Source organism: Pipistrellus hanaki (assembly GCF_964339955.1).
Source record: "Pipistrellus hanaki genome assembly, chromosome: 1".
Classification (NCBI taxonomy): domain Eukaryota; kingdom Metazoa; phylum Chordata; class Mammalia; order Chiroptera; family Vespertilionidae; genus Pipistrellus; species Pipistrellus hanaki.
Genome location: NC_140503.1, coordinates 70,692,264 through 70,714,219, shown reverse-complemented (window position 1 = coordinate 70,714,219; position 21,956 = coordinate 70,692,264). Strand labels below are relative to the sequence as shown.

Below are 21,956 nucleotides of genomic sequence, written 5' to 3'. Positions count from 1 at the left end.
TGTTGGGTTAAAAATGTCTGGATGTTACATTACAGAGACATCAACTAAGTCAGAGATATGCTCCAGATGCTCTAAAAGAAGTTACTGATGCCCTGTGTTCAAATTTGCACTCATGTTTTTTTTTTGTTGTTGTTGTTTGTTTGTTTTTATCCTCACCGGAGAGGATATGTTTTTATTGATTCTAAAGAAAGAGGAAGGGAAAGAGAGAGAGGAAGGGAGAGAAACATCGATCAGTTGCCCTCCATGTTCGCCCCAACCGGGGACTGAACCTGCAGTCTGGGCATGTGCCCACAGGGAGTGAAACCCATGGCCTTTTGGTGCTTCGGATGCTGCCCAACCAACTGAGCTGCATGGCCAGGGTGTTGTTTCATTTTATTGATCCTGTGTTAGATCTATCTCTCCAATGAGAATAATCAAAGCTAACATTCTTTATTTATTTATTTTTCATGTGCCAGGCTTTATTCAAGTGCTTTACATGGATTAACTCATTGAATTTTTACAACAGTCCTTTGAGATTAATGCTATTATCCCTATTTTACAGGTGAGAAAGTTGAAACTCACAATGGTCAAATAATGTTTCCACAGTAAAACAAATAGAAGGTTTTGGCTTGGCACATGGGCTGTCTGACACCACAGCCTGTGTGTTTAAACACGAAATATACTGTCTCTAAGAAGGTCAGACACTCTTAAAAAATTTTTTAATTGATTTCAGAGAGGAAGGAAGAGGACGAGAGAGATAGAAACATCAATGGTGAGAGAGAATCATTGATCGGCTGCCTCCTGCACGCCCCCCTCTGGGGACTGAGCCTCCAACCTGGGCATGTGCCCTTGACCGGAATCAAACTCAGGACCCTTCAGTCCCAGGCTGATGCTCTATCCACTGAGCCAAATCAGCCAGGGTGAGGTCAGACACTCTTGAATTCCTGACAGGGGAACACAGAGCTAAGCATATGGAAGGCTGTCAATATACACTGAGTGGCCAGATTATTATGATCTCTGAACACATAATAATCTGGCCACTCAGTGTATATCCTATATAATAAAAGGCTAACATGCAAATTTTCCCCTCAACCAGGAGTTCGACCAGCAGGCAGACTGGCCAACTGCCCATGTCCCCTCCCCCTGGCCAGGCTGGCCAGACCCCACCCATGCATGAATTCATGCACCGGGCCTCTAATATAAATATATATTGAGTGGCCAAATTATTATGTGTTTAGAGATCATAATAATCTGGTTACTCAGTGTATATTTGATAAGTAACTGATTATTTCGAATTTTTAAAGATTCCCCAGAGACCAAATTGTGTATATATTTTTAATATTTTCCATTGGTGCTCAAATAATGCTTCCTAACTAACCAACAATTAGAAGAGACTTTCTCCATTGATTTTATAGAGAGTGAAAGTGAAGGAAGGAGAGAGAGAGAGAGATATTGATTGGTCACCTCCTGCATGCTCTGGGATGGAACCTGCAACCCAGGTACGTGCAACTTGACTAGGAATCAAACCTCTGACCCTTCAGTCTGCAGGCCAATGCTGTAACCACTGAGAAACACCAGCCAGGGTGAGAAGACATTCTTTATGATTGGGTCCCATCTATAAAACCAGACATCCTCAGTAAGACCAATCTCCAGAAGGCTGTCCTCAGGGCAGAACTAAACCTAGTGAGACCCCTGGGGGTTCTGCCTCATTTCTGGTGCTCTCCCCTCTCCGCATCCAGAGCACCTGCGAACTATGGAAGGAGCAAACCTGAGCCAAGAGATAGAATTTGAGCTCTTGGGCCTCACCAGTGACCCCCAGCTCCAGACCCTGCTCTTCGTGGTGTTCCTGGGCATGTACATCGTCACTCTGCTGGGGAATCTGGTCATGTTCCTTCTGATCCATGTGAGTGCCACCCTGAACACACCCATGTACTCGCTCCTGAAAAGCCTGTCCTTCTTGGATTTCTGGTATTCCTCCACGGTTGTCCCCCAGACGCTGGTGAACTTCTTGGCCAAAAGGAAGGTCATCTCCTATCTTGGCTGCATGGCTCAGATGTTCTTCTATGCGGGTTTCGCCACCAGTGAGTGCTATCTCATTGCTGCCATGGCCTACGACCGCTACGCTGCTATTTGTAACCCCCTGCTCTACGCCGTCACCATGTCTCCTGAGGTCTGTGTCGCTCTGATTGTAGGCTCCTATGGAGCAGGATTCCTCAACTCTCTTATCCACACAAGCTGTATCTTCAGTTTGAAATTCTGTGGTGCGCACGTGGTCACACATTTCTTCTGTGACGGACCGCCCATCCTGTCTCTGTCTTGTGTGAGCACCTCACTGTGTGAGATCCTGATGTTTATTTTTGCTGGTTTCAACCTTTTGAGCTGCACCCTCACCATTTTGGTTTCCTACCTCTTAATTCTCTTCTCCATCCTGAGAATGAATTCAGCCCAGGGCAGGTTCAAGGCCTTTTCCACCTGTGCTTCTCACCTCGTCGCCGTGTGTCTCTTCTATGGCACCACACTCTTCATGTACCTGCGCCCCAGGTCCAGCTACTCCCTGGCCCAAGACCGCACAGTGGCTGTGATCTACACGGTGGTGATCCCAATGCTGAACCCCCTTATCTACTCCCTGAGAAACAAGGATGTGAAGGAAGCTTTAAGAAAGGTTTGGAGCAGGAAAATTATGGAATGATCTCAACTCGTTACCACCTATCTTTAGGAAGCCCAGGAAACTTTATCTGATGTGCTGCTAATCTGAGCACATTCCCACACTCACCCGTGCTCTCTGGCCTAGACACAGGTGTTCCTGCATCAGCCTGCCAGCCTGCTGTAGAAAGAGCTGGTCGTGTCATAGAGACAAAAAGAAGTGACTTTTTTCAGATGATTCATTCATATAATATATCCATGTTTAGGAACATTTCACTCTATTGTTAGAAACTGACATTTATGTTCTTCGTTGTAATGTTTCCCCTTAACTAATTCGAAGACCTTGGCTGATTCTTCAGAATCTCCTCTTTGTGAAATGTGACTCCTTGGCTTAAACATTTTTTGGATTGTCTAATTATTTGAATCATACTGTAACAACAACTTCAAAAGTTCACACGCTGTTTCATTGCCTTGTTGAGTTTTCCCCTAGCCAAATAGCTACTTGGTCACTTTTAAACTGAATAAGCTTGGGCAAATCAAGAATCACAGAAGTCTCATCTTTTGTTTTCAATTAAGTTTTTATTGTTTTTTACTTTAAAAAAATACATGTTTATTGATTTCAGAGAGGAAGGAGAGGGAGAGAGAGGTAGAAACATCAATGATGAGAGAGAATCATTGCTTGGCTGCCTCCTACATGCCCCACACCAGAGATCGAGCCCCCAACCTGGGCATGTGCCCTGACCAGAATCAAACTGTGAACTCCTGGTTCATAGGTCAATGCTCAATCACTGAGCCATGCCAGTCAGGCTCATCTTTTTTTTTATGGACACGCCTTTTATTTATTTTTAAAATATATTTTATTGATTTTTTACAGAGAAAAAAAAGAGTTAGAAACATCGATGAGAGAGAGAAACTTAGATCAGTGGCCTCCTGCACACACCCTACCAAGGATATGCCTGCTACCAAGGTACATGCCCTTGACCAGAATAGAACCTGGGATCCTTGAGTCCACAGGCCAATGCTCTATCCACTGAGCCAAACCAGTTGGGGTTGGACACAACTTTTAGAACTCTGTCTTCTGTCAACCTTATTTCTATTCTGTTTAAGAGCTTATGGAAGAACAGCTTAAGACCACTCAGTGGTTGTACCTACCCATTCAGTGGGCTGAGCAGTGGGGGCTGCAGACCAGCCTTCAGCGGCAGCTGAGCGCTGCAAGTTTAAATAGGCACAGAGAGCACCTGTGCCTTCAGACCATTCTGTGACCTCAGGTTACGCAGCAGTGAACTCGGATACCGAAGTTCATTCACTGCCTTCCCAGCAGTGGCCTGCTCTTCGTTTTCTATCTCTGTAGAAGTAGAGATCAGGCATGACCTCCCTGTGGGTGGTCAGGGGAGACAGTGCTGCGCATGCACAGAACTTCCCAGGCCAGCATCCACCACAGCAGACCCACTGAGTGAGCCCCCTGCTGTTGCAAGGGATAGCAATGCCCACATAGCTCAGAGGAGAGTCTGTGATACACAGAGCAGGGGGAAGCAGGTTAACAGAAGGCGCCTCTGTGAGATCTGGTGGTAGCCCTGGGATCAGTAACCACCAGAAATCCCAGCTCCTAAATTTAATGACAACTTCTCCTTTCCTAATAGAGTTTACTGTTAGCCTTTAATAATTAACACTGATCATATTTAAGTGATTTTCTTTTGGTGCTAATTAGAGATTTTATTAGAGGTGGTATAATATAGCTCATAAGAATATGGTCTCTAGAGCCACACTACCTTGGTTCAAATCCTGGCTCCATCATTTCCATATGTGTGACATTATTTAACCTCACTGAGTTTCTTTCGGGATAAAAATAATTGCAGCAGTATTGTTAGGAGAATTAAGTAAATTAATGCAAGCAAAGCCCTTGGAACAAATGCCTGGCATAAATAGCTGTTCTTATTAGAAATGGCTGCTGACTCAAAACAGCCTGGTACTGGCACAAGAACATATAGACCAATGGAATAGAAGAGAAAATCCAGATATCGACCCAAACCACTATGCTCAATTGATATTTGACAAAGGAGGCATGAACATACAATGGAGTCAAGACAGTCTCTTCAATAAATGGTGTTGGAAAAATTGGATAGATACATGCAAAACAATGAAACTAGACCACCAACTTACACCATACACAAAAATAAACTCAAAATGGATACAGGACTTAAACATACGGTGGGAAACCATAAAAATACTAGAGCAATCCACAAGCAGCAAAATCTCAGACATATGCCCAAAGAACTTCTTCACTGATACTGCCCCTGGGACAATGGAAGCTAAAGAGAAAATAAAAAATGGGACTACATCAAAATAAAAAGCGTTTTCATAGCAAAAGAAACCATCAACAAAACAACAAGAAAGCCCACCCTGTATGGGAGAACATATTTGCAAGTGTTATCACTGATAAGGTTTAATCTCCAATATCTACAGGCATTTTATAAAACTTAATAAAAGGAAGATAAATGATCCAATTAAAAAATGGGCAATGGACCTAAATAGAATCTTTTCTAAAGAAGACAGAAGGAAAACCAAGAGATACATAAAAACATGCTCAAAATCACTAGTTATCTGAGAGATGCAAATCAAAACGACAATGTGGTACCATCTCACACCTGTTAGAATGGCTATCATTAACAAATCAACAAATGACAAGTGTTGGCAAGGATTTGGAGAAAAAGGAACCCTCGTGCACTGCTGGTGGGAATGCAGACTGGTGCAGCCACTGCAGAGAACAATATAGAGTTTCCTCAAAAAACTAAAAATGGAACTCCCATTTGACCCAGTAATCCCACTCCTAGGAATATATCCTAAGAAGCTAGAAACACCAGTCAGAAAGGATATATGCACCCCTATGTTCATAGCAGGACAATTCACCATAGCTAGGATTTGGAAACAGCTTAGGCGCCCCATCAGCAGATGACTGGATCAGAAAACAGTGCTACATCTACACAATGGAATACTATGCTGCAGTAAAAAAGAAAGAATTTTTACCATTTGTAGAAACGTGGATGGAATTGGAGAACATTATGCTAAGTGAAATAAGTCAGTCAATGAAAAAAAAATACCATATGATCTCACTCATTTGTGGATAGTAAAGAACATTATAATCTGATGAACCAAAAGATAGATACAGAGGCAGTAAAGCATCAAAGAGACTGTCAAATTACAGTGGGAAGGTTAGGGAGAGGTGGGGGAGATAAGAGATCAACCAAAGGACTTGAATGCATGCATATAAGAATAGCCAACAGTCCTAACCAGTTTGGCTCAGTGGATAGAAAATCGGCCTGCAGACTGAAAGGCCCCAGGCTCGATTCCTGTCAAGGGCATGTTCCTTGGTTGCAGGCACATCCCCAATAGGAGGTGTGCAGGAGGCAGCTGATTAATGTTTCTCTCTCATCCATGTTTCTAACGCTCTATCCCTCTCTCCTCCTCTCTGTAAAAATCAATAAAATATATTTAAAGAAAGAAAAAAAAAAAGAATAACCAACAGATGCAAAACATTGGGAGCTGAAGGTATGTATGGGAGTGGGGTGGGGGGCAATATAAGATATGTACACATATAATACCTTAATAAAAGAAAAAAAATAAATGGCTGCTGAATTTTTATCAAATGCCTTTTCAATAACTTGATATAGTCATGTAATCTTTCTCCTATATTATATTTCCAAGGTAAATTAAAGACATAGATTTCCTTATGTTAAACCATTTTTGTTTCCTGGAATCCTACTTGGTCATAAGATGATTTTCTTTTAAAAGACTGTTGGATCTGATTTGCAAAGAGATTATTTAGAGTCTTGGCATCTATATTAAAAAAATAAACTTGGTTTATGGTTGTTTTTTAAAATATATTTTTTATTGATTTCAGTGAGGAAGGGGTGGGAGAGATAGAAACATAAATAATAAGAGCGAATCATTGATCGGCTGCTCCCTGCACGCCCCACACTGGGAATTGAGCCCCCAACCCAGGTATGTGCCTTGACTGGGTATTGAACCATGCTCTCCTGGTTCATAGGTCGATGCTCAACCATTGAGCCATGCTGACCTGGCTTTATGGCCTTTTTGTATTACCTTTATTGTGTTTTAGAATTAAGGGTAAAATAGTTTTATAAAATGTATTTAAGTTCTTTCAACTTTTTTATAGTATAGAATAATTTAAATAAGATAGAAATATCTGTTCTTTAAAAATGATTCTCAGCTATAAATCCATCTGGAACTGGTGCCTTTTAAAAAGGTAGATCTTTAATTAGCTTTCCAATTCCTTTTTATTTTAAATACTAGGGGCTCAATGCACAAATTCGTGCACCTTGGAAGGAACTGGGGGCTGCGAGGCTGCAGTAGGCACAGGAGCAGGTCTCAGACCATCCTCTGTGCCCCCGCCTGGTTCCTCCCGCTGTGGCCCCCAGTCTCCTATCTGCCAGCAGCCCTGCTCCTGGTATTGCCACTCCTGTGTGCTGACAACACTGGCCCCACTCACATCTGCTGACATGAAGTGATTGGGGCTTGTGCCAGCAGTGGGTACAGGAGGGGGCTGCTACCCTGATTGCCCCTCAGGAGCAGGGGGAGATGGAGAAGCCCTCAGAGGCGCTGAGTAATCAGAACTGGCCTGGGGCACTGGCTGCAAATGCAAGTGGTACTGGTGCTGGCAGTGGGTGCGGGCAGTGGCTCTGGCCCTGGCAGTGGGTGTAAGTGCCAGGTGGGACTGCAGCGTGTGGGAGTAAAGAATTTTCAGTAACCACCAGAAGCTTGCCCCAATGCCAGCGACTGGTGCCCTGCTGTGGTCTAGCACTCCTGCTCATCTCTTCTACCATCTCTCCATGGCCAACACCCGCCATATTCTGCACATGCCCCCTGGTGGTCAGCACATGTCATAGCAACTGGTTGTTTGATTATTCAGTTGTTCTACTGTTTGGTCTATTTGCATATTAGCCTCTTATTGTATAGGATATGTTTATTGATTTCAGAGAGGAAGGGAGAGAGGAAGATAGACACATCAATGATGAGAGAGAATCATTGATCCTTTGCCTCCTGCATGCCGCCTACTGGGGTTTGAGACTGAAACCTGTTATGTACCCTGATTGGGAATGGAACCATGGCCTCCTGGTTCATGAATTGATGCTCAACCATTGAGCCGTATCTGGCTGGGCCATAGTTTGGGTTTTTAATTAGTTTACCAAGGGATTCCCAGGCACCTTAATGTTTTATGAACATTGCACCAAACCTGAAGAGTAAAGGGACCATGCTACTCTTGTTCACCACTGTAATCCCCATATCTGGAACAATACCTGAAATACAGTGCTCAATAATTAATGAATGACTAAATGAATGAATGAATGAATGAATGAATTAATTAATTAATTAATTAATTCTGGCATCAGTCTTTATTATTCTTTCAGAAACCATATCTCCTTTACTGTAGGGCAATGATTTTCAACCAGTGTGACATGAGAATTCTTAAAACATGCAATACTTGACTATTTAGTCAGGGACACTAATCTCTTTTCCCTTAGATTGTCAAATGAAAAATAACAACAGCCAACATAATAGCCATCTGGAGCGAATGAATAAAAATTATACCTATTTTTTTCGCCTTAGCCAGGTGGCTCGGTTGATTGAAGGATCATCCACACACCAAAAGATTTAGGGTTTGTGCCTAGCTGGTGTGGCTCAGTGGTTGAGCATTGACCCGTGAACCAGGAGGTCACAGTCAGGGCACATGTCCTGGTTGCGGGCTCGATTTTAATATGAGGAGTGCAGGAGGCAACGGATCAATGATTCTCTCTCATCATTGATGTCTGTCTCTCTTCCTCTCTCTGAAATCAATAAAAATATATTAAAATAAAAAGATTTCAGGTTTGGGGTTGATCCTAGGTTGGGGTGTGTATAGGAGGCAACCAATTGATGTTTCTCACATCGATGTTTCTCTCTTTTTCCCCCTTCCTCTCCTTTTCAAATCAATAAAAACATATCCTTGGGTGAAGATTAAATAATATTACACCATTTTTTTTTTGTCAGATCAACAAAAAATATATTTTTTGCTGTGCTGCAGAATTTTAGTGATTAGTTTATATGGGCCACGAGATGGAAAAGGTTGAAAATCATTGCCTTACGGCAATGGTGCTCAAATGTTTTGGTCTCAGGACCCAAAGAGCTTGCCTTAGAAAATCCTAGCAAACACAAGAGGATATAAACACTTTTTCTATCAGTCATTAAAGTGATGTCAGTATACTTCCCGTAGCCTCTGGAAAGCTCTTCTGTGTACTCATAAGAGAATGAGAACGAGAAGGAGGAAAAGAATCTTTGCATTATTATGAAAATAGTTTTGCCCTCCTGAACTTCCTTTGTGAATCACTGTTGGCCACAGAGGCAGATGACATGATGGTTAAAATGCACGAACGCCAGCATAAGGGCTTCTGGATATGAACTGCCTCTTTCACTTACTGGCTGTGTGACATTACTTAACCTTCTTGTGCTTCATTGTCCTTCTCTGCAGAGCAGGGATAATAGTGCCTGCTTCTTAAGGGTGTTGAGTTAAAACACTGTGTTTAAGACAGTGTCAAGCACACAGTAAACATAACAAAGATAGATGTAAATATTATTAGACATGAATGTGGGCCTGGCTGGTGTGGCTTCATGGTTGAGTGTCAACCCATGAACCAGGAGGTCACAGTTTGATTCCTGGTCAGGGCACATACCCGGGTTGCAGGTTCGATCTCCATTGGGGGCGCACAGGAGGCAGCCAATGAATGTTCCTCTTTCATCAATGTTTCTCTTTATCCGTCTCCCTTCCTCTCTCTCTCAAAAGCAATAAAAATGTATTTTATAAAAGATGCACTAATCTTGTAAAATGAAAAAAAAAGTGTAGAAATGAAGGTGATAATGATTATTATTATTATGCTACATGGTTGCTCATAACTGCTATTTTCTCAGGCCCTTTTATAAAATTTATCGGAGTAACATTGGATAATGACATTATATAAATTTCAGGCATAAAACTTTGTCATATTGAGAGGGCAGGGCGGGGCGAGGATGAGCTCCCAACTCCGCCCCGCAGGGCGGAGTTATCCCTAGCCCTCAAAACCCCTGGACTGGGAGAAATTTGCTCTCTTCCGCCATGCTGCCGGCGTTGGTGGGAAGGGCCCATGCTAGCATGGTGAAGGCTCTTTTATTTATTGCATCGGACTTGGCTCCCTGGTGGTCCTTGGGGATCATGAAGTCTGGACGTAACAATATGACACATGTATATTCCACTGTATGCTCACCACCAGAGGTCTAGTCTCCTTCCATCACCATGTATTCGATCCCCTTTATAAGATTAGTCCTCCCCTCACCCTCTTCTCCTCTGGTAACCACCATTCTGTTGTCTGTGTCTATGAGTTTGTTTGCTTTTTTGTTAGCTTGTTTTGTATGTTCATTTACTTTTTGTTTTATACCCCACATGTGAGTGAATACTGACATATTTCTGCCTGACATATTTCACTTAGCATAATGTTCTGCAGATTTATCCATGTTGTCACAAATAGTAATATTTTATCTTCTTATGGCTGAGTAGTAGTATATATCAGGTATACTTTATCTAATCATCTGTCAAAGGACACTTAGGTTGTTTCCATGTCTTGGCTATTGTGAATAATGCTGCAATAAACATAGGGGTACATATATTGTTGTGAATAAGTGTTTTCAAAATTTCCAGGTAGATAGATACCCAGAACAGTAATTGTTGGATCATATGGTAGCTCTATTATATATATATCTCCTATCTAATAATAGAGTAATATGCAAATTAACCATCACTCTGCAACAAAAATGGCAGCCCCCATAGACACAAGATGGCAGCGCCCAGTCCCCTCAGCTCTGCTGCTGGAGTGTCCAGCCTATCCACAGGAGCAGTGAGGCTGGATCTGCTTCCGGAGGGGTTTTGGATCCACCCCGGACACGGCAGTCAGAGCCTGGACAATAGGGCATGGAGGCTTCCTTAGTGCGGAGGCAGCGGGGAAGCCCCAGGCCTGGCAGGGTGATGGCGGCAGCGGGGAAGCCCCAGGTCCAGCAAACAGAGCCTGGACAGCAGGGCTTGGGGGCTTCCTTAGAGCAGAGGCGGCGGGAACATCCCCTGGCCCAGCAGACAGAGCCCAGACAGCAGGGCTGGAGGCTTCCTTAGTGTGTTGGTGTCAACGAAGCCCCCAGGCCTGGCAGACAGAGCACACTGCAGGGCATTGGGGCTTCCTTCACATGGTGCATGGCGAGGCAGGCAGAGAGCGGAGAGCAGGGCATGGGGGCTTCATCTCCATGTCTGCAGTGAAACCTCCAGGCCCGCAGAGAGCAGAGAACCATGGGGAGTGGGCCTAAGCCATCAGTAGGACATCCCCTGAGAGCTCCTGGATTGTAGAGGGTACAGGCTGGGCTGAGGGACCCCCGTGCACAAATTTCGTGCACCGGGCCTCTAATATATATATATAGCCTATATAATAAAAGGCTAATATGCAAATTGACCAAACGGCAGAATGACCAGTTACTATGATACACATTGATCACCAGGGGGCAGATGCTAAATGCAAAAGCTGCCCCCTGGTGGTCAGTGCGCTCCCACAAGGGGAGCGCAGCTCAACCAGAAGATGGGCTCATGGCTGGTGAGCACAATGGCTGGGGCAGGAGCCTCTCCCACCTCCGTGGACATCGGGCATCCCCCCTGAGGGCTCCCAGACTGCTAGGGATGCAGGTCAGGATGAGGGATTCCCCGCATCCCCCGAGTACACGATATATATAATTGATTTCAGAGAGGGAAGGAGCGTGATAGATACATGAATAATGAGAGAGAATAACTGATTGGCTGCCTCCTGCATGCATCTCACAGGGGATTGAGACTGCAACCCAGGCATGTGCCCTGACTAGAATTTAACCATGACCTCCTGGTTCACAGGTCGATGCTCAACCACTGAGCCACACCAGCTGGATGGTAGCTCTATTCATAACTTTTTAATGAACCTCCATACTGTTTTTCATAGTGGCTGTACAAATTTTACATTCCCTCCAGCAGTGTATGAGGGTTTCTTTTCTTTACATTTCCTCCTGCATTTATTTCTTGTCCTATCAATACCCATTTAACCAGTGTGAGGTAGTCTATCATTGTTGTTGTTGTTGTTTATTTTATTTTTTTAATTATAGTTTACATCCAATATTATTTTGTATTCATTTTAGGTGTACTTTACAAAGTGTTCCCCCTGATATTTTCAGTACTCACCCCGGCACCAGATATAGTTATTACCATAGAAGGGGCCCAGTGCATGAAATTGTGCATGGGGGGTGGGTCCCTCAGCCCGACCTGCGCCCTCTCCAATCGGGGAGCCCTCAGGGGAGCCCTCTCTAATCCGGGAGTTTGTGTCTGTCTTTGCAATCATATGAGCAAATTGTCTGAGACCCCAGACAATTTGGTTTGGTGCTCACAGAATAACAGATGTCTTTTTTTTCTTTGCTCCATTGGTGGAGATTTCCTAGAAGTTGCAGGATATCTTCCTTTTAATTTTTCCTTGACACTCTGACTTTACTTAAGTCTCTCACCCGCAACAGTAACTTGCTCCAGGCTCACTTTGCTCCAGTGTCTCCAGGGATCCCGCAGCACGTCCACCACCAGAGCTATGATTCCCAACATTCCTGGTGCTCCCCATGCTCTTGGTTTCTGCTTCCAGTCCAGGGGCTGCACAAACCAAAAGGACTTGGAACTCCAGCCGTCCCCCGTCCTGTAAGCCCGGCCACTCCGGTGGTGTCCCCGGGACCCTGGCCGCTCAGCGTGGGCACGCATAGGCCCAAAGTGGCCAAGGCGTCCCGCCCGCCCCCGGCTGCTCCGTGCATGTGCCCGGCCCACAGGCTCGCCGTCCTTGGGATAATTTTCAGACTCACTCCTTCCTGATGGGCTGTGGGCATCGTGGAGGGATGGGCAATTTACATATTTGTCTATTATTAGTATAGATTCGTGACTATATTCATTATATTCCCATGACTATTTTGTAACTACCAATTTGCACTTCTTCATTGTGGTTCTGACTTGCATTTCCCTTATAGTTATATCTGTATTTCTTCCTTATATCTATCTATCTATCATATATCTGTTGGTCAGGCCCCTTTTTATGAGCACAAACCACATTTGCAACCCAGTGTCAGAGGTCACAGGCTTGGTCACATTTTCTAGTTCCTTCCCTGAATTATTTTAAAATTCCTGACACTGTTTGTTGCCTGTACCTTTTTTTTTTTTTTTTTTTTTTTAAATCCCCAGCTGAGGATATCTTTCCCATTGCTTTTCAGAGAGAATAGCAGGGAGGGGAGAAGGAGAGAGAGAAAGAGAGTAACATGGATAGGCTCCTCCCACGTGCACCCTGACTGGGAGTGAGGAGCAAACCTGCAAATGAGGTATATGCCCTTGACCAGGAATCAAACCCGAGACTCTTGGGTGTGCAGGCTGATGCTCTAACCACTGAATACACTGGTGTAGTCTCTCCCTCTTTATTTTATTTTATTTTTTAAATATATTTTTTGATTTTTATACAGAGAGGAAGGAAGAGAGATAGAGAGTTAGAAACATCGATGAGAGGGAGTCATTGATCAGCTGCCTCTTGCACACCTCCTACTGGGGATATGCCCGCAACCAAGGTACATGCCCTTGACCGGAATCGAACCCGGGACCCTTCAGTCCCCAAGCCAACGCTCTATCCATTGAGCCAAACCGGTCCCGGTGTCTGTCCCTCTTTAAATGATTTTATTGCATACTCATTCTTGTTGCTTTTTTCCCTTTTCAAAAGGCATTTCTTCCCTACAATATTTCTCTGACTCAGCCATCCAAGAGATTTTTTTAAATTTCTAAGTACATGCATATTTGACTCTGACATTATCTTCCTCTTTCACTTTAATAGTTTCCAGATACTTTGGTGTTATTTACCTTTAAAATTCTATCTTTCCACTTTTTCCCAATAAAGGTTTCATTTAAGAAGTAAGGAGAGTTTTTGGCCTGGCTGGTGGGCTCATTTGGTTGAGCGTCTTCTGTGCATTGCAAGGTCACCAGTTTGATTGTGGTTGTGGGTTCAGTCCCTGACTGGCATGGTTTTGGGAAAACTGATCAATGATTCTCTCTTTCACCTTCTTTCTCTTTCCCTCTCCCTTCCTCTCTCTCTAAGAATATCAATAAAAATCCTTTTTTTTTTTTTTTTTTTTTTTTTTTTAGAAGAGTTTCTAGCCCTAGCTGGTTTTGCTCAGTGGATAAAGCATTGACCTGTGGATAGCAGGGTCCCAGGTTCAATTCTGGTCAAGGGCACATGCCCAGTTGTGGGCTCGACCCCCCAGTATGGGGCATGCAGGAGGCAGCCAATCAATGATTCTGTCTTATCAGTGATGTTTCTATCTCTCTCTCCCTTTTCCCTTCCTCTATGAAATAAATAAAAATAGATTTTTTTAAAAAAAAGAGTTTTGGGCTCAACAAAAGAAAAACCTTTAAAAAATATCTAGAACTCCAAATTCCTCTCTGGTGGAATTTTGAAAATTCATCTATATTCACCCCACTAAAACATAACCATTAATATGTGGGCATATACAATTTCAGTAAGTTTTTTCCCCCCAATGCAATTGGTGTTTTTTTAAATGAAACTAGAGGCCCGATACATGAAAATTCATGCACTGGAGTGGGGTCCCTAAACCTGGCCTGCTCCCTATCACAGTCCAGGAGCCCTTAGGGGCGGGAGGAGACCTGGCGATCAGGGGAAGGAGATGCCCCCATCACACCTCTGCTGCTGCCACTGCCGACAGCGCAAGCCTTGGCCAGCTCTGGTTACCTGAGCCTGGTTACCTGGGCGGCTGGGCAGCTGACACCTGAGGCTTACCTGCTCCTCGGGCTGGCCCTGGGTGGCTGGGGGGGGGGGGCCCTGAGGGACTGGGCGTCATCATCTTGTGGCTGTGAGCAACATCTTTGAGTGTGGGGCAGTCAATTAGCATATTTCCTCCTTATTGGCTGTGGGCCATGCCATCTTTGCAATGGTGTGAGGGTCAATTAGCATATTCCCTCTTCATTAGATAGGATTGGCATCATTCAAAAATACTGTTTTGGTTTAATAATATATCAATATATGATAAACACGCCTTTATTTCATTAAATATTATCTACAGCATCTTTTAAAAAGGACTCAAGTAGTCCAGCTGATATGATTTAGTGGTTGAGCATCCACCTATGAACCGGGAGGTCAAGGTTTGATTCCCAGTCAGGGCACACGCCTGGGTTTCAGGCTTGATCCCTAGTAAAGGTGGGGGGAGGGGGGTGGGAGTCAGCCAATCAATAATTCTCATCATTGGTATTTCTGTCTCTCTCTATCTCCCTTCTTTTCTCTGAAATCAATAATATATATATATATATATATATATATATATATATATATATATATATTTTTATTTTTATTTTTATTTTTTTTTTTTATTTTATTTATTTTTTTTTTTTTTAAATAAAGGACTCAAGTAATCTTGGATTTTTGTATAATAATTAGAATAGTAGTCCTAAATGACAACTCAATGGATAACAAATTACAAAGAGTAATTTGATATCCATCCTTCTACATTTTTTCTATGCATATATTGTACTTTAGAAAAACAAAAACAGCTATATACCAATTGCTTTGTAATGTGCTTTCAAGTATTGCGGTAAAATTTACATAACATAAAATTCACCATTTTAATTATTTTAAAGTGTACAATCCAGTGGCATTTAGTACATTCTAAATGTTGTATAACCATCTATTATCTAGTTCCAGAACATTTTCAGCTTCGCAAAAAGAAACCCTGCAGCCAGTAAGTGGTCACTCCCTGTTCTTTCCTTCCCCCAGTCCTTGGCAACCACTAATATGCTTTCTGTTTCTATAAATTTGCCTATTTTAGATATTTCAGATTAAGGGAATCATACAATATGTGTCCTTTTGTGTCTGGCTTCTTTTACTTAACGTAATATTTTCTGGATTCATCCATTTTGTAGCATGTTGGAATAAGAAATACTCCATCACATTTTGCTTATTCATTCATCAGCTGATGGATAGTTGAGTTGTTTCCACCGTTTTTTAAAAAATATATTTTTTATCGTGTGTTTTTTTTTATAGAGAGGAAGAGAGAGGAATAGAGTTAGAAACATCGATAAGAGAGAATCATCGATCAGCTGCCTCTTGCACACCCCCTACTGGGGATGTGCCCGCAACCAAGGTACATGCCCTTGACCGGAATCGAACCTGGGACCTTTCAGTGTGCAAGCCGACGCTCTATCCACTGAGCCAAACTGATTTCAGCTGTTTCCACCTTTTGACAACTGTGAATAATGCTGCCATGAATGTTCATGTGCTTCTTATTTGTTTGTTTGTTGGTTGGTTGGTTTAAACATCTGTTTGGTATATGAATGGAATTGCTGGATCATGTGATAATTCTGTGCTTAACCTATTGAGGAACTGCCAAGCTATTTTTTCTTTTAAAAAAATTTTTATTGATTGATCTTGAGAGAGAGAGAGAGAGAGAGAGACATTTATTCATTGTTCCACTTATTTATGAAATCACTGGTTGCTTTGCTTCTTATATGTGCCCTGAACAGGACTGAACCCGAAACCTAGGTGTATTGGGATGACCCTCTAACCAACTGAGCTACCTGGCCAGGGTCTGCCAAACTCTCCCACAGCAGCATTTTAAATTCCTATCAGCAATACATGAGAGTTCTAATTTCTCTACATCCTTGAAAACACTTGTTTATTTTGCATTGTCATTTTTTTTTTTATTTTTTTTTTTTGCTTTTAGCTGGCTTTATTTTCTTTTTTTTTTTTTTTAATAAATTTTTATTGTTCATATTATTACAAATGTTCCTTTTTCCCCCCCCTCACCATTGCTCTCCTCCACCAGGTTTCCACCCCACCCTCTGCCCTTTCCCCACTCCCCATTGTCCTCATCCATAGGTGCACAGTTTATGTTCAGTCTCTTCCCACGCCCCCCTCTCCCCTTTTCCCCAAGAATCATCAGTTCACTCCCCTTCCATACCTCTGATTCTATTATATTCAACAGTTACTATTGTTCATCAGATTTTTTTTTTAATTTCCTTGGTTTTTAGATTCACTTGTTGATAGTTACGTATTTGTTGTTCATAATTTTTATCTTTGTTTACTTTCTCTTCTGAAAGAACCCCGTTCAGCAATTCATATAATTCTGGTTTGGTGGTGATGAACTCCTTCAGCTTTTTTTTATTAGTGAAGCTCTTTATCTGACCTTCGATTCTGAGTGATAGCTTTGCTGGATAGATTATCTTTGGCTGTAGGTTCTTACTATTCATCACCTTGAATATTTCTTGCCATTCCCTTCTGGCCTGCATGGTTTCTGTTGAGAAGTCAGCTGACAATCGTATAGGTGCTCCTTTATATGTAACTACCTTCTTTGCTCTTGCTTCTTTTAATATTCTCTCTTTGTCTTTTGCTCTTGGAATTTTAATTATGAGGTGTCTTGGTGTGGTCCTCTTTGGATTCCTTTTGTTTGGAGTTCTGTGCACTTCCTGGACTTGTAAGTCTAATTCTTTCACCAGGTGGGGGAAGTTTTCTGTCACTATTTCTTTCAGTATGTTTTCGATATCTTGCTCTGTCTCATCTTCTGGGACCCCCATAATTCTGATGTTGGTTCGCTTGAAGTTGTCCCAGAGGTTTCTTACATTATTTTCAATTTTCTGGATTCTCTTGCCTTCTAGCTTCTGTGGAGGAGTGTCTTCTGGCTCTTTATGTTCCAAATCTTTGACTTGATTCTTACGATCTTCCCTTTTGTTTTTAGGACTCTGTAAAATATGTTTTATTTCAGACAATGTATTCTTTATTTCTTGTTGTTCCCTTATCATTTCTTGATGATCTCTTTTGATATCCTCATAGGTCTTATCCATCTTTTCTAGGAAATTCTTGAAAAACCTTATAAGCGTAGATTTGAACTCTATATCCAGACGCTTTTTGTCCTCCATTTCTTTTGTTTGTGATTTATTTTGTTGTCGCATTTCGCAGTTACAGATGGGGCGAGGTTTCAGGGTGGAGCCTGCAGCTTTGGCTCGCATTGTCATTTTTTATAGCTATCCTGGTAGAGGTGAAGTGGTAAAGTGGTATCTCATGGTTTCGAATTGCATTTTCCTAATGACTAATGATGTTCAACGTAATTTTCATTTGCTTATTGGTCATTTGTCAATGTTGTGCATTCAATCCCCAGTTAGGGTACATGTAGAATCAGCCAATGAATGCATAAATAAGTGAAACAACGAACTGATCTCTCTCTCACTCTCTCCCTTTCTCTCTCTCTAAAATTAATCAAAGCAAGCTTGGGTCCTGGGTGCTAGAGAAAAACGGGTGCCACCAGCCGGGGGACGGAAGGCCTACTCTTCCACAAATTTCATGCATTGGGCCTCTAGTCCTATATAACAAAACTGTAATATGCAAATCAACCGAAGGGTGGAAAGACCAGGGGCTATGATGCACACTAACCACCAGGGGGCAGATGCTTGATGCAGGAGCTGCCCCCTGGTGGTCAGTGTGCTCCCCCTGTGGGAGTGCCACTCAGCTAGAAGCCTGGCTCAAGGCTGGCGAGGGCAGTGCAGTGGTGGGAGCCTTTATCGCCTCCGAGGCAGCTAAGGACCATGGGAATGGGAGGAGGGGACTGCCAGAGGGTGCAGGCTGAGCTGAGGGAAACCCCTGCACGACATTCATGCATTGGACCTCTAGTAAAATATAAATTAAGTCTCTTGCTGCAGTGACACGACTGGGAGCCATGGACCTGGTCTGGGAGCGAAGGCCTAGGATTGTTTCAAGAAAATGGCAGACAAGCCAGGCATGGGGGATGGCGCCAGCTTCGATAAGGCCAAGCTGAAGAAGACGGAGACACAGAAGAGTACCCTGCAGATCAAAGAGACCACTGAGCAGGAGAAGCGGAGTGAAATGTCCTGAGAACCGGAGGATTTGCACCTCCGGCATCTTCGGGAGTCCCTTGCGGTGTGGAGAAAAGACCACCTGCAAGAACAAACGAGCCACAAACTGCACTGTGAACCCGGACACTCCGAGCCCATGCCATTGACCTGTGGGTCCCTTAGCGGACCCCCTTCCCCCCATCGAACTGCCAAATTCTCCAGTTTGCCCTGGGATATTGTAGAACATTATTCGTATGATTAATGGAATAAAACACACCTCGTGGCAAAAAATATATATATTTTTAAATATATACATTAATTAATATAATTAAATAAGGCAGAAAAAAAAAAGACAAAGAAGGAAAAACAAAAGAAACAGAGACAACTCCCATTTAGTGAATGGCATCTGAATTTCAAAGAGAAGCGACACACAGCAGCTTAGTAGCAGGTTATCTCTGGCCTGAGGCCCAAGGAAATTGTACAAGGAGGCTCTTCCCTCTGAATTTTTGTGCAGGGAAAGCAGGTTACAACATCAAAGACAGTGGTTTCCCCTCCTCCTCATTTCCCCTCCTCTCCTTCCGGGGTGAGGGGGAATGGGGGAGTGGTAGAGCCAGAGCCCTCATAAAAACACACACAAACACACTGTAAAGTGTTCAAGAGAGGCTAACAGCAGGGACAGCTCTACAGATTTGCTTTCACAAAGTGGGACGTTTTTAACACATTTTATTATAATTGGGGGGGGGGGGGGGGGGGAAGAGCGCCAAGTGAAAATGTTTCCCAGCCTTCTCGCCGGTGCTGAGTCACTGCTCAGTCCCGGAGGGCCTCTCCTCACCTGGGCGCACAGCCCCTGCCATGTTTATAGGACGCACGGTCTCCCAGCGACAGCGCCGCCCCTGATGTGCTCAACGCGTCCACCAAAGATCACACTGGAGGCAGCACCGGCGGGGCAGGCCCAGATGATGGGCGTGGACACAGCGCGACACACAATGGGCCTGGACAAGAAAAATGAAACCCAGAAACCCCACTGAATAACCTTTTCTCCCTGAGATTCAGAACATCTCAGTCCCAGGTGGAGGGTGGCTACCCAGCATTCATCAGGCCAAGCAGGCGAGGTCAGCTCGGATTACTCCTAGATAGTCGAGCTTACTGATTTCCCTGGTGTGGCTCGTTTCCAGGATTGCATAACAGACAGAGGCCCGAGCGGCTGAGGATGACGGCAGGGCCCTGCACTCCCCCGCAATGCCCGTGTGCCGCGGGCCGGCGGACTCACTGCAGGGAGGGGTGTGGGCGGCGCCTGCAGCGGGCAGAGGCTCTTTCTCCAGCTGCCACACGCCATTACCTCGCGGAAGGCTCTGTGAGACCTCAACCCGGGCAGCCGAGAGGCCACGAGATGGCAGCAGAGGACACACCCCGGGCCACAAAACCTGAACCATCTGCAAAAGCAGCTCCTTTCATTTGGGAAATACCATTAGTTGCCTATAATCATGTACTCAAGGCCGGAATACATGTCTGAGTTTTAAAGAAATGAGGGTAACATTCATCATCATGGACAAAGTCCCACCCACCACAGCATTCAGCTGCATAGGAAGCTACAGGAATACCCTGTTTCCCCGAAAATAAGACAGTGTCTTATATTAATTTTTGCTCCCAAAGATGCGCTAGGTCTTATCTTCAGGGGATGTCTTATTTTTCCATGAAGAAGAATACGATACACATTTACTGTTAAATGAAAATAAAGGAAATTTATTACCTGTATCCGGTACGGTAGTACGGTAGTTGTCAACACAAACCAGACAAACTGTGAATCCTACAGTATCAAGAATTTACTCATTTATTCAATGACAATCATGTCATCATCTTCTGGAACATCATCATAACAATCCAATTCCTGAATTTCCTGGTGAATTTCTTGTGACTCCATTTCTTTCAGAATCAGTGGACCAAATCTCTCATGTTTAGCCTAGGGGGGGCCTTATTTTCGGGGGGATGCCTTATATTTCACTCAGAAGGAAACCTGTAAGTAGGTCTTATTTTCGGAGGATGTCTTATTTTCGGGGAAACACGGTAGGACATTTCTCCAATGCTTAAAGCGAGGTATATTGGTCAAGGCCTTTAAAATCTGACGTCAGTTGCAGACTTGTCACACAGTCACTGCTTCCTGTGAAGTCTCAACAGGCAGCAGTTTAAGTAAAACACGAGTGACTTCCACAGAAGCGGCCAAACCGGCCAAGGGGTGGATACTTTGCTGGGAAGCATTGCAGCAAAGTAGAATGCTTTCAGGGAGCAGCCAGGGACTCTCACACTAGGCAGCAGGGAGGGGTAAACATGAGGATCACAGGACAAGCCTCACAGACTGTCTTCACTTGCAGCTGGCAGAGGATAATGCACAGGAAAGGGGCTTTAGTAGCACAGGGACTAAAATCTCTGATCTGACTTACTAATGCTCCTTTTGTATACACATCTGTCCCTCCCCCACCAAAAGTGTCTCTAGACATTGCCAACTAACCCCTGGGGGACTAAATGCTGCTTGAGATCCAATGCCATAGAGGAATTTTTTATTTTAAAAGTTTTAAGAACATAATGTTAAACCTCTCTAAGACTTGAATTTCAGAAAAGGCCTGGAAAGCCTACAAAAATTGCACATCTAAAACCTTAATTCTGTCAATGTAAGAGAAGTCCAAACCTGTAAGAATTTTTATAAGTTTATTTGAGCCAACCTGATGATAATTGCCGGGACGCATAATATCGATGAATTGAGAAAATCCTCAGGAAAATGGCAGTTGTATCACTTATGCTATACATCAGAATCAAAGGGGAATACATAAGGGGCGACATGAAATTTATTGGTGATAGATTAGGAAAGCAAGAGAAAACAAAGGGTGGGATGGGGGGGTCTCTGGGACTAGATAGAAAGTACAACCAATAGACACACATTTATTTTAAATAGGAGGGTACAGGATAGTTAACAATTAACAATCCTATATAATAAAAGCTTAATATGCTAAGTGTCTGGTTGTCCGGTCATCCACTCAACCAATCAAAGTGTAATATGCTAATGATATGCTAAGGTTGCTCAACCACTTGCTATGACATGCACTGACCTCCAGGGGCAGACAGTTGACTGGTTGACCCGTCACTATGATGTGCACTGACCACCAGAGTACAGACATTCTGACCAGTAGGTTAGCTTGCTGCTGGGGTCCAGCACATCAGGACTGAGCAAGATGGGCCAGACATGCCCTGGAGCCTTCCCATGGTCCCTCGAAGGTTAGCCAACCTCCCATGTCCCTCCCCAATCTTAATTGTGCCCCTGTGGGGCCCCTAGGTTTGGCCTGCACCCTCTTGCAATCGTGGACCCCTTGGGGGATGTTGGAGAGTTGGTTTT

The 21,956-nt window shown here is 43.6% G+C and overlaps 2 protein-coding genes across 2 annotated transcripts; both read left to right on the top strand.

The window, feature by feature from the left end:
* Nucleotides 1–1,732: 1,732 nt before the first annotated feature.
* Nucleotides 1,733–2,668, top strand: OR5AU1 (olfactory receptor family 5 subfamily AU member 1; the record flags this gene model as incomplete). The annotated part of the gene is made up of 1 exon (XM_084863629.1): nucleotides 1,733–2,668. One exon carries the CDS (start codon nucleotides 1,733–1,735, stop codon nucleotides 2,666–2,668), a length of 936 nt encoding a protein of 311 aa, XP_084719755.1.
* Nucleotides 2,669–18,443: 15,775 nt separating this feature from the next.
* Nucleotides 18,444–18,712, top strand: LOC311621457 (thymosin beta-10-like). The gene has a single exon (XM_084881522.1). It carries the CDS (start codon nucleotides 18,480–18,482, stop codon nucleotides 18,609–18,611), a length of 132 nt encoding a protein of 43 aa, XP_084737648.1. The 5' UTR covers nucleotides 18,444–18,479; the 3' UTR covers nucleotides 18,612–18,712.
* Nucleotides 18,713–21,956: the final 3,244 nt, after the last annotated feature.

What these genes read in the sequence shown, in the direction of transcription:
- LOC311621457 (XM_084881522.1), top strand. Translation starts at nt 18,480, where the DNA reads ATGGCAGACAAGCCAGGCATGGGGGATGGCGCCAGCTTCGATAAGGCC.